This window comes from Myotis myotis, unplaced genomic scaffold, assembly GCF_014108235.1.
Source record: "Myotis myotis isolate mMyoMyo1 unplaced genomic scaffold, mMyoMyo1.p scaffold_m19_p_13, whole genome shotgun sequence".
Classification (NCBI taxonomy): domain Eukaryota; kingdom Metazoa; phylum Chordata; class Mammalia; order Chiroptera; family Vespertilionidae; genus Myotis; species Myotis myotis.
Genome location: NW_023416317.1, coordinates 31,615,179 through 31,627,773, shown reverse-complemented (window position 1 = coordinate 31,627,773; position 12,595 = coordinate 31,615,179). Strand labels below are relative to the sequence as shown.

At 50.8% G+C, this 12,595-nt stretch overlaps 1 protein-coding gene across 5 annotated transcripts in view; it reads right to left on the bottom strand.

Moving 5' to 3' along the window:
* The window catches only part of SLCO2A1 (solute carrier organic anion transporter family member 2A1), a 79,837-nt gene that overhangs the window by 9,540 nt on the left and 57,702 nt on the right, over positions 1–12,595 (bottom strand). For 4 of the 5 annotated variants that reach the window (XR_004971553.1, XM_036332549.1, XM_036332547.1 and 1 more), the window contains exons 4-9: positions 8,023–8,250; positions 7,031–7,129; positions 5,443–5,579; positions 3,602–3,677; positions 2,755–2,919; positions 1,573–1,762 (exon numbers count right to left, since the gene is read on the bottom strand). Coding sequence is in view for 4 of the 5 variants with exons in the window: in XM_036332549.1 (XP_036188442.1) it covers positions 1,573–1,762; positions 2,755–2,919; positions 3,602–3,677; positions 5,443–5,579; positions 7,031–7,129; positions 8,023–8,250 (895 nt within the window). In the remaining variant the exon portion in view is untranslated. The remainder of the gene's footprint in view (positions 1–1,572; positions 1,763–2,754; positions 2,920–3,601; positions 3,678–5,442; positions 5,580–7,030; positions 7,130–8,022; positions 8,251–12,595) is intronic. The other variant, XM_036332550.1, reaches the window with a different exon arrangement.

Genomic DNA, 12,595 nt, shown 5'->3' with positions numbered 1-12,595 from the left:
TCAAGACAAACAACCAAGCAGGACTTTGATGGGAGAGAGCGCAGATGCTGCACAAAAGTCACAGGCCACGTTTCCCTTCCCTTCTCCTCCACCTGGGCTCAGGCGGAGGGACAGGTGGGGCTCCTTGAAGCAATCTGGGGTCTACCTGGTTCCTGTCCCTTGGTCTATATCAGCAGTTCTCAACCTGTGGGTCGCGACCCCTTTGGGGGTCGAAGGACCCTTTCACAGGGGTCGCCTAAGACCATCAGAAAACACATATGTAATTACATATTGTTTTTGTGATTAATCACTATGCTTTAATTATGTTCAATTTGTAACAATGAAATTGGGGGGCGCCACAACATGAGGAACTGTATTAAAGGGTCGCAGCATTAGGAAGGTTGAGAACCACTGGTCTATGGAGACTTTGCCCTCCATCCTCCTAAGCCTCAAACAAGGAGATTTCACTGGATGATCTCACCATTCCCGCCATTCCTCCTACCTGATATTCATGATCTTCTTTAGGGAGGTCTGGGATAGGGTTGACAAACCACAGTCCAGAGCTTTGCTCAAATAATTATACTAACGATGTTAACATTAACGGGGCCTCTCTTATGCGCCAGGCACTGTGCCCAGGGGTTTGTCACGCACGTCATCACAATAATTCTATAATTATTATGCTCCTTTTATGGATAAGAACACTGAAGATTTGAAGATTAGATAAGTAACTTTCCCCAACTATAAGGGCTGCGTCAGAAGGGATGACAAAACCCGCTAACTCCCAGTGAAGACACCCAAAGGCCCAGGGCCTTCTCAGCTTCTCTCAATCCACAGTCAGCCTGCAGAAGACCAATACAAACCAGAGGTTTCCCACCCTGAGTCACCACACCCCTGCTCTCCTTCCCCCACCAAAGACAGAAGAGGTTATTTCAAAGAGAGAGACAGAGAAAGCACCAAGGCTGAAAGGTACGGTGTCTCCCAATGTTGTAACCTCATTAGGCAAAATTTAAAAGAAGAGGTGCTTGAAAGGTAGCACCCAAGAAAAAGCTAAAAGCTCCCTTCACAAGCCTCTAAAGTTATTTCTGAACCTGAAGCCCGACCTAAAACTTAGGACCATGTTGCTTTATGCAAACGGACAGGTATGCTTCACCTGCCCTCATTTTAAAAGTCTGCCATCACTTTCATTGTTCTTTTCCGTATCTTTTCAAGTCTCCTTCTCTCATCTTTCTTCAGCAGCTCAGTGAGACTCTACTTCTGGCTGGCACAGAGCTGATGCCAAACATAGCTTATTTCTTGGTTCCTGAGGCTCACAGCCCTACAGAGTCACCCTGAAACCAAACTAATTAGTTTTTGGTGTTTCTTAAAAAAAACAGAATCTTAACCCTGACTGCTGGTGGCCCCGTAGGACCCTCTGACTTCTTATAATTCAGCATCGTATTCAAGGACCTGATTTTCTAAGTATCCACATAAGAGATTAGGTCAAGAAGTGACAGAGGGAAGAGAGCTAAGAAGGCAGAAAGGAAGAGGTATGGCAGCCAGACCCAGGCTCTGGCCTTTAGCAAAGGGTATCGTCTCACCCCTCATTTCTGTTACCTAGGTGGGTAGACCTCCGCCACGACTGGGGTGGAGCATCCCATGAAGAAGAGAGGGGTACATAGGATAATGGAGATGGTCATGATGGTGGTAGCCAGCCGGGGGATGGTTTGCAGAGAGAACACAAAACGCTTCATGAGGATTCCTCCAAACAGCATCCCCAAGGCTGCGGCGGGGAGGTTCACAGCACCTGGAGAGAGAGAGAGAGAGAAGCGGGTCTGTGTGAGCAGGCCTGGGGGGGGGCGGGTGTGGGCACAGACACCGAGCACAAAGAAGGGGCACAACTTTCTGAAGGAGCACTGGAGATGCCCCATTACAGTAGCAATACCTGACAGTCACTGAGCACTCACTGTATGCCAGGCACACCCACAGAGTTACCTTGACCCAGAGGGTTACCCTGCCTGTGCAAAGAATACAGAAAGAAGTGGGGCCTTGTGTCCAGAAGGATGTGGGTGGAATGTGCATTTATTTAGTGCCTTTCATTGCCTGACCGCTCACTGCATCCTAACTGTGACCACACAAGGTTAGCAAGGCTCTGGTGGTGCCCCCTGCCTGCTAGTCAGAGGCCTAAGCTAGAGAAGTAAAGTCACATCCAAGGGCCACACAGGGGTCGGGATTCGCACCCTGACCCCCTTGCCCCATCTATATAGTCAAACGCACCTGTGGACTGAGCTCAGTAATTCACTTGGATACTTGGTGGGCCCACATAAGTGCTTCTCAACCTCACTGGCAAACAAACTCAATGCTGAGCCCCACCCAGAGACTCTGCTGTATTGAGGGGGTAGGGTGGGGCTGGGCACCTGTATTATTTAAAGCTTCCAGAGGAGCCTAAAGTGCAGCCAAAGCCCAGAATCCCTGGGTCACATACTCCCTACCAAGCAAATGTATTCAAGTGCCTGAGAAGAAGGAACAGAACTGGGAGCATTTTACCTGAAATTGATGCTCTCTCTTTCCCCTGCTGCCCCTACTGTCTCAGGGCCCCTGGAAGGCTGTCAGGCCTCCAGTCCCTAATAGGGAGGAAGGCAGCCCCCGCCCCCACCCACTCCTGCCTGGAATGACAGGGTCTCAGCAATTTGTTCAGAGCACTCTACATTGCCAAGCAAGAAAACTGTCCTTAAACGTCTTTGTCTTGGGCAAGTCCTCCTCTGGCTCCTGTCTGTGTCTGGTCTGGCCGGGACTCACCGATGAGGAAGTTGGCATAGGCTGTGGAGGCACCATACTGCTTCTCCAGGAACTTGTTGAGGAATGTGGAGAGGCCGGCGATGACGGAGGAGAAGGTGCACTGAGCCAGGACCACGAGCATGAAAAGAGGGTTCATGAGGAGCCTCAGGAAGATGCGGGGAAACCCTGTAAACAGAAAACCATCAGGGGCCAGGCCTTCATGGGCCACAGTCGTTCCTCCTCCCTCCAGACCACGCTCCTGTCTTCCTCAGGGTCTGGGGCACTGAGGAGTTCAGTGGCCCAACCAGGGCCACACAGCCTCTCAGACCCCCCACTCAACATACTCATGGGTAAAATAAAATGAGAATATGGCCTGCCAGTGTGGCTCAGTTGGTTGAGCTTCGTTCCATGCATCAGGAGGTCACTGGTTCGATTCCCGGACAGGGCACATGCCCGGGTCGCAGGTGCGATCTCTAGTAGGGGGTGTGCACAAGGCAGCCAATTGATTTTTCTTTCTCATCAATGTTTCTTTCTCTCTCTCTCTCTCTGAAATCAATAAAAACATACTTAAAAATAAATAAATAAATAAAATGAGAATGTGTCTGGAAGAAATCAGGAGGCGGGTAGATAGAAATAAGACTACCAGTGAGAACATTCACCTCCATGTAAAGGGAGGAGAGAGAACATGAGGTGGAGCTGGCTCTGCTTGAATCTGTGTCTCCTAGCGAAACCCCTCCTGTGAGGTGGGCCAATTATAGGCCACCTATTCTTAACGCCCCTTATCATACACAATACCTCATAGGCTTGGGCCCTCCCGGCTTGCCCCTCTACCAAGCCAGCCCACCCAGGGCTTTGCCGGGTCACTCACGTTTAATGAAATCCACCAGAGAGCTTCTTGGCTTGACCGTCATCTTCATCGCCTCGTCTGTCATGGCAGTAGACGTCTGAAGGCAGCAAAGGAAATCAGTGTTAATGGCCCAGGCCCCCCGCAGTCACGAATCCTGGGCCCTTGACCCTTCTGGTCTCAGTGGCTTAGGGCTGGGCAGCAGTGAGCTACCGCAGGTGTGATGGGAGGGTGTCCAGAGAATGTCTCTTGAACTAAATGCCACCTGCATTTAGTGAGCCCAGTGCTTTGGCTGCTGACCAGAATGCTGCCATGCCAATGCCTCCCAAGATGGCTCTGGGCATGTTATTTCATATATAACTTTCCCACAACTAATGCCAAAAAGGGTCTGACTGGATCTCACCCTTTGCCTGTCTGTCATGGCTACGTTTCTTCCCTGTCCTCAGATTCTGGGGGCCGTGGGCTTCTGAGACACTGTAGTCTAGAATGTATGTTTCCAGCTCTGTTTTTCTGTCTCCTGTATGGAGTCCCTTCTTCCTTCTGGGCCCAGAGTTGAGTCCTGCTCAAAGCTCTGTGCTGGCCCTGTGCCTGAACTTTCTGTGCATACCTCCTCGGGGAGCCTGCCTGCTTCTTCCGAACTCATCAGCTAAAGCTCTACACCACCACACATGCAAGGCCCCGAGTGCTGACACTGTGTGGGTCCTCCAGGGAAACTCATCACCAGGCACAGGAGCGGCCATTCACTCAGCGCTCACTCCACGTTGGGCACTGGGCCTCGCATGCCACTGTCCCACTCCTCACAGCCTCCTCTGAGATACCTCCTCTATCTCCGGATTGTAAAGGAGAAGCAACTTAGGAACAAGGAAACTTGCCTAAGACCATTCATTGAGTTTATTACTCGCAGAACTAGGCTCAAAGTCAGGTTTGCTTGACCCCAAAACCACCATGATGTGTTGCCCTCTGAAATTTCCCCCCAAGACAAGCCCAGATCTTCCTACTCCTGCCCCCTCTTCCTAAGACTGGGCCAAGATCTCATACACCGCATTGCTGAGCGCTGAGCTCTGTGTCTGGCTCAAAACCTTGGTCTAATTGTAGCCCCTCTTCTCCTCCAATCCAGGTCACTGCTGAGAACTCAGCACAGCCTGCGGACACCTGTGCCCTTTGCTTTCCGAAGAATGTCTATGCCTGTCTTGGCCTCAGCCGTCATCCCCTGTCTCTGTACTGGCCTCATCAGATTTCCAGTCTTCCTTCCTTCCTAAATCCCATCCTCAACCTAGCCACCATGTTGCCACCTGACTGGTAGCCCCATCTCAGAACTTCACGGGATCAAAACAGGTTTTAGAACCGTCAGCCCACCATCAAAGTCCATACCCAGACTTCTCATCTCTGTTTTCCATTCTCATCCTTCCCTGATTTCTTTCCCCAATGGACATGACTGAAAGATGGGTAGGAGGTCAATCTACTTAACTATGATCTACTCCCAACCCACCCTCACACTCAAGCATTAGGACTCCCTTCTTACTCAGTCCTTCAGGCATGATGGGCCCTGTGAAATGCAAAAGTCAACTGCACCAGGTCACATATTCAGCTTTTATTTTTATCCTACTTTAGATGAGCTCAGTGTTTCCCTAACTACATCCCTGGATGCTATCATGGGAAGGGCACACTGTTGGAATATCATCTTTTGGAAATTCACCAGCACTCTTACCTCTCAAGGCCTCTGAGAATCCTGCATCATGACACTTATTTAGATTTCACTCAGAACTTGCTTAACTTGTTGCAGCTTCTCAGATCTGTTTATTTTCTACCCTCACCTACCTTTCTTAAACTCCTATACCTAGAGTTATGAGCTTTCAGAACCTTACCTCCACTCCTCTGGACATTGTGCGAGGAAAGAAGAAAAAGGGGAAGGAGGTGAAAATCAAGAAGGCCGAGGAAATGAGCAGGCCCAGCCACCAGGCTCCAATCCATCGGGGGTCTCCAGGGCTCAAGTTAATTAACGCTGAAGAGAAAGCAAAGGACACAAGTGTTTGTTGAATGAATGCATGATCTCACCTTACTGGGAAGAAATTCTCTGATCAGGGGGATTTTCTCCCCACTATGGAGAAGAGGAAAAACCTCGGTCAAGATGACATTCCCTATCCTGGCCATTCTGGTCTTCCCAGAAAATGGAGGCCACCGCACATGAAGCAGAGCATCAGATAATCCCAGGCTGAAGGGATCAGAACCTTGGCCTCACCTTATTTTACTCCCAATCCTTGGCAGTAACTCTCTTGAGGCTTACCATGAGCCAGACACTAGACCACATGTTCACGTCTATTATCCTGCTGGGTTCTCCCAGTAAGTCTATGAGGGAGGGGCTATTCCACCCATTTCCAACCAATCAGGAAATTGAATCCTTGAGAGGTTAACCATGTCCTTGTCCAAGGTTAAGATTATTGATCAATTTCAAACCTATGTCTTCCTGGTGTCCAAACGTGAGCTCTAACCCACCGAAGACTATTGCTGCCCAACTGTATTGCCCGGTAAGAAAGGAGGCCTCATAATCCTCAGAAGCCCGAGGAAACAACACCCACAGAGCGGGCTGCCTGGCCTCCAAAGGAGATGCTTTCTCCTGGCAAGTCTCCAACCACATCTAAGAGCCTGCCATTGTGTTTCTCTTTGTAAGGGAACTAGCTAGGCATGGAGGGAAGGAGAAGAAGCGGAATGGACCTCAGCCAAACAATGACTGGCATCCCTGTTCAGTTGATATTCTTTTGGTCAACCAAGAGCCAGGAACCAATGCAGGCAGTGCCAGTGAAAGATGGCTTGACCCTGAGGCAGGAAGCTCCGCCTGGCTTTCCCCTTTGGTTTGAAGTACAGGCAGAGGACATCACGCAGATGACATCATGGTCTGATGGACCAGGAGACAGGAGTCTGTGGGTTCTGGCAGCATGGCCGGGTTTAACACCTGCCCATATTCTTTGTGGGGTGGGCAGGCTCTTATCTGTGTGCCCGGCACAGGTAGAGGTGTTATTCCTGAGGGTCTGGCTCACACCTGCCTTCCAGCCACACTGTCTGGCTGGTGGGAATGATTTTAATACCACCACCAAGACAGGCAGCTGTGATGGCAACTTCCCTAGGTCTCAAGGTTTTCCTGCAGCTAACCCGAGTTGCAAACTTCCTGAAGGCAGAAAATGTGTGCTTTTTTTCAGCAGTGCACCCCGCTTCTTCCTAGAGTCCAACATGGGTCCTGGGAGGGGAGGCGCACGCCATCTGCTCCAGGCTGTCTGAAAGACAGCAGGAGTGAGCACAGGAATGAGCAAGTGGCAGTGAGCATTTGCAATTGAAGCTTCACTTTCTGCCCTGATTGGCTGGGGGTGTGGTGGAGTGAGGGGTGGAGGTGGGTGGGGAGGGGCAGGGAGACTGCTTTGTGAAATTGGCAATGGGATAGGCATCATCACACACACTCACCTGTGTCCACCCTGCCATAGTCCACAAAGATCTGCAGCATGACAGAGCCCAGCAGGTACCCAAAAGCCGGTCCAAATACGGAGATGGCAAATAAGATGGCTGTGAAGAAGAGCAGTGTAAAGAGGCTGAGGGGAACTGAGAAGGTGTGACAGCCCCAGGCTCCTTCCCTAGCGAAGGATTCCTGAGATGTCAGGCCACCTGTCCTCTGACCCTGACAAGTCCACACCTATGGCATTTCCCCCAGGCAGTGCTAGAACCACTCAAGATCCTAAGATGTGCAAAACCAAAGATGTTTCTCCTCCAGCCAGCTGCCAGAGAGATCCATTTGTCAGGAGGGAAATAGTCTCCCTGAAATTTAAAGATGCCGGCCCAGGGCAGTGCTGGAGGGCAAAGGTCTGTGCAGGGGCCATGTTGGAGGTCCTGGCAGGAGTTTGTGAGGCCACAGAGCCAGTGGGTGTGGTCTGCCTGGTCTGCAGTACAGGGCCCTTGAGGACGCTCAATGTGGCTTGTGCTAAGGGAAGGATTTGAGCAGTCAGATAGTCATCTATCTTCTTTGCATGTGCTTCTTTGGGGCCAACCTGTCCATAAGTGGGTGACGCGGAAAGACATGTGTGCCCCGGCCCAGGCCTGGAGGGCTTGACAGCACCAGTAGCTACTGCTGGTCAAGGAGCCTCCCTGTGCCTGACAGGGGTCTAAATGGTTACATACCTGACCTCATGTAACCCCACAGCTGCCCAGCACACAGGTACTGTCAGCCCCATTCTGCAGGTGAGGAACCTGGGGCCCTGGGGCTCAGCCACTTGCACAGCTCCCATAGCTGATAGGTAACAGAACTGCCATTCAAACCAGGTCTGTCTGATCCCCAAACCTCTGCACTCATTTGCTGTGTTGTGGGGCTAAGAGGGTTAAGACCTCAAATCAGCCCCTCAGAGCTTAAGTGTCAGATCAGGACCTGACCCTTCCCTGCAGCCCTCTTCAAGCCTGTGACTCACCGATGTACAGGGGCGAGTTGTTGGGCTCCGAGAAGTCGTCCACGTAGGAGATCCCGAACGGCTGAATGGGCACTGACCCAATGCCTGCCAGCAGCTGGGCGACCACCATGAGACCCCACATGCTGCTGGTTTCCTTCCGGGTGTCCTGGGTGCTGCTGTGGCACTTACTGGGGGGCAGGTCCTGCCAATGCTTCTGACAGAGCTCGGTGTGGAGGAGGCTGCTGTTCCCTGCAATGAGAGTGCATGCCGGTCACCACCCAGTCTCCGGCTCCACCGCTGGCCGAGCCTGGCCTTTCCCCCAGGCCTTTGGGAGTGACTCTGGGAACAAAGGTGAGAGAAAGGTGAGAGGGTGGGAGAGGATTCTTCCTCTCATGGGCATCGGTTCTTTCTCCTCTACGGTCCAGGCAGGGAGCTGAGCATGGAAGGATCAATACCTTCATCCCTGGAGGAGAGGACCACCCAGCTGGAAATGCGGGATCCAAGGTAGAAACCCAGGCTTGCCAGCCTTCAGTGCCCTAAGCTCAGCCTCAGGTTAGGATGTGGTTCTCTTCCAAAGGCAGCGTCACCCTGGCCTGGGATGTGTGCAGCTGGGTCCTCCAGGGCCCTCACTCCTGGACGAAACTCTGCATCACACTGGAGAGCCTCCTGCCAAAGGCATTTAACATCCTTCTGAAACCTGGGCGGCTCCCAAGATTCGGAGACCTTGGGAAGCTGGAAGGGACTCTAAGACCCTTTAGTTCAACCCCTCCTGTTGCAGATGGAGAGCTGAGGCTGCACCCATCGGAGCCAGGCCACACCATGAGACCCTCTGTGAGGGTCCCAATGTGGTCTGTGGGCACCCTGCCACCTGTGGCTGTGGGGACGTGGCCAGGCCGTTTTAAATCTGGCCCACAATGAACAGTCAGCACTGTCAGCTCTCCAAGATCTTGACGGTTCTTGAGGGCTCTTTTCCATGAGATGCATTTTCTTTCTGCCTTGTCTAGGCCAATGGCAACCACTGGCATTACTGACCTTACTCTGTGGGTTTTTTCATTTAGCACTAATGGGATTCAGTTTAATTCTCATTTGTGGTGCTCCCCGAGAGGGGAGAGCCCTGAACTAGGTGGGCAACAGAATCCCACACAGAGGAAAACAGGGCTGTGGACTAGACCTGCCTCTCACACTGGACTCTGCTCAGTGCTGTTGAGCTCGGGGCTGCTGGGGACCACGGTGCTGGGGAGAGGTCAGCCCTCCTCCTGGTCCTCTCCCCTCCCCCACATGCACATTCATCCAGCCTGGCCACATGGTTGCCTGTCCTCTCTACTGGTGTTTGCATAGGACACATTGGAAAACTTCTGGCCAAGGGTCCCTGACTGACCAGAAAGCAAAGGGGACAAAATTTCTGTCTGATCAAGGGCATCCAAACTTGACACTAGCTGTGTGCAGAGAACAGAGCACCCGGAAGAATGACCAGTTCCCGGACTCTGGGTAGTGTCCCTCTGTTCCTTCTTCCTCTCACGCCGCACCCACTAGCCCACCTTTCCATGCAGAATTCAAATAGAAAGTGGCCCAACCTTATGGTGAGATAGGAGGCAGCCCCTTCGAATCAGGGTGGAGATGTAGTCTTATTAACACGGAAAGACGCTGTAACATCTGGTAGGTTCCCAAAAATAACTAGTGGTTTGGAAGAGTATGATCTCTAATTTAGAAAACTCATATGGACTAATAGAATATGCAGAAAAGAACTCAGGAAGACTAAGGCTTTCTTTGTGATGGGACTGTGGTGATGGTGATTGTGTGTGTGTGTGTGCGTGTTTGCCTCTGTATTTCCTAATTTATCTATAAAGAACACATGATACTTTTAAAATAAAGCAACAGTAAAAGCTGCTAATTTAAAAATGTCTTCATTAGTAAATACAGCCAAAATTTAACAATGTCTTGTTCCATAACCATTGCCCTTCTTTCTGGCTTAGGCCTTAAACCCGAACTGTGTTTCTCTGTCCCCGCACCCCGTCCGTTCCCCTGTGGGGTGCTGAGCCTTCTCCAACTTACAGGCTCTACTGTAGAGACCCCAGTTCTAGCGCCAGGACTTTGAACATCCATTTATTTCCAGGCTGACTCTGCCACGGCTGTGACGGACGCTGCCTCCTGCTCACAGCAGTGACTGGGCTACTTAAGTGGCTGGTTTAAGGCAGAGCTGGCGTTCGAACCCGAATGTGGCTGACTCAACGTCCACAGTGCAGTCACATCTGAAATGGTGACATTTTGCAGGGACGGAGGAGCTGGGCCTGGGGAGATCTCCTTTCCCCAGCCACATCAGACGAATGGCTCTCTGACCTCCGGCGCCGGCTGGGACCTGACACCTACTTCCTCCCCAACAGAGGTGTCCTGGAAAGGGGCTGGTGAGTGGGATTTTTGATGAAATCTGAGACAATGAGATGAAATAAACACACAGTATAGGGAGTCAAGGAATTGGTTTTAGTGAAAGAAGCCAGACACAGAAAGACAAATAGTGTATGATCTCACGTGTATGACTCTAAAAGAGCCAAACTCGTACAAGCAGAAGCAGAGAGTGAAATGGTGGTCTCAAGGGGCGGAGAGGAGGGGAATGAGGACGTGATGGTCGAAGGGTAAGGTAAAGTGTCAGGTATGCAAGATGAATAAGTTCTGGTATAGTATAGTATAGTATACTATAGCACCGTAGTGCATGGTATGTTTAAAATGGGCTAAGAGGGCAAATCTTTTTTTTTTTTTTTAAATATATTTTATTGACTTTTTACAGAGAGGAAGGGAGAGAGATAGAGAGCTAGAAACATCGATGAGAGAGAAACATCGATCAGCTGCCTCCTGCACATCTCCTACTGGGGATGTGCCCGCAACCCAGGTACATTAAGAGGGCAAATCTTATGTTAAGTGTTCTTTCCCTTCCCCCACACACAGAATAAAAAAAAGAGTGGGAGGAAACCTTGGGAGGTGATAGGTAAATCTATGACCTTGATGGTGGTGATGGTTTCAGGGTTATATACATTTTGTTTTGTTGTTGTTAATCTTCACCTCATGAGATTTTTTCCATTGATTTATAGAGAGAGCGGAAGGGAGGGGGAGAGACAAAGGGAGAGAAACATCAGTGTGAGAGAGACACATTGACTGATTGCCTCCCAAACTGGCACACACACTTCTTTGCTCACACCCCAACTGCGGCCAGGGATCGAGTTTGCAACAGGTACGTGCCCTTGACCCGAACTGAACAGGAGACCCTTTCGTCTGCTCTATTCGCTGCATCAAACCGAGTAGGGCTAGTGGTATATGCTTATTCCCAAACTCACTGAATCATATGCATTAAATATGTAAAGCCTTTTAGATGTCAAGCATATCTGAATAACTTCGTTTAAAAAGCAATAAATTGGTTTTAACCCTAGGTAGTAGCTGTGTGAACGTGAGTAAGTTTCTAAACCAGGGGTGGGCAAACTTTTTGACTTGAGGGCCACAATGGGTTCTTAAACTGGACCGGAGGGCCGGAACAAAAGCATGGATGGAGTGTTTGTGTGAACTAATATAAATTCAAAGTAAACATCATTACATAAAAGGGTACGGTCTTTTTTTTTTTTTTAGTTTTATTCATTTCAAACGGGCCGCATTCAGCCCGTGGGCTGTAGTTTGCCCACGGCTGTTCTAAACCCTTCTGAGCCTCAGTTTCCCTTGAGGCAGAGACCATAAAGTAACTGCATAGGGAAACTCCCCATGTGTCATTAAAGAGCTAGAAGGCTCTGGTTCCAGAGAGGAGCGCAGGCACAAAAAGTTGGCTGCTGCCACTCAGCCAGCAGTCTGATGGCTGTGCCTGCCCTCTTGGAGGAAGGCTGGTGTGGCTCAGTGACAATGCAAGGGTCTGAGTCTTAGGGCAGTCACTTCAGTCTAGAAGCCGCAAAACTGTAAAATGTCCCTGCTGAGACCCTGCGCGCTATGCACCTCACCCCTCACCACACTAACAATCCTTCCCTCGACACTGACCCATGTCCAACACCCAGAACAGGGGTGTGATGCTACAGGCTCACATCACCCCTCGGGGAGTCCCAGGTGGCCGTGGGCAAGCAAGGCCAACAGATGCGGGAAGGGCTGGACTGGGAGCCTGGGACCAGGGTTCCCATCCTGAATCCATGATTCCCTTTGCCAGTGACCTTGACTTTGAGAGACCTCAGAGGATTCTGTGGAGGGCCAAGCACTGCAGAGAGTGGGAGGGTCCCGGAAGGCCCAGCAGGCGGAGTGTCAGGCTCACTGCTCACTCCCTGCCCTCAGTGCACAGCCACACAGGACACCGGGGTGGATGAGTGTTTTCACGCCGCGGGCTGTGCTAGCCTTTAGAAAAAGCGATGGGTAAGTACAGAGACTCCTATGCTCTCCGTGAGACCAAATGGGCATGTTCAGGAATAAGGGCAGAGCAGGCTGCTGGGCCTGGGACGCCCCCCTGACCCATACTACCAACTGACCAAATGCTGCTCTATAGTCACTCAAAACAAACTGGCACACACACTTGTCTGCTCACTCCCCTGCGTCAACTTTGAGTTAATGCGTTTCTTTTTTTTTTTTTTTTTTTTTT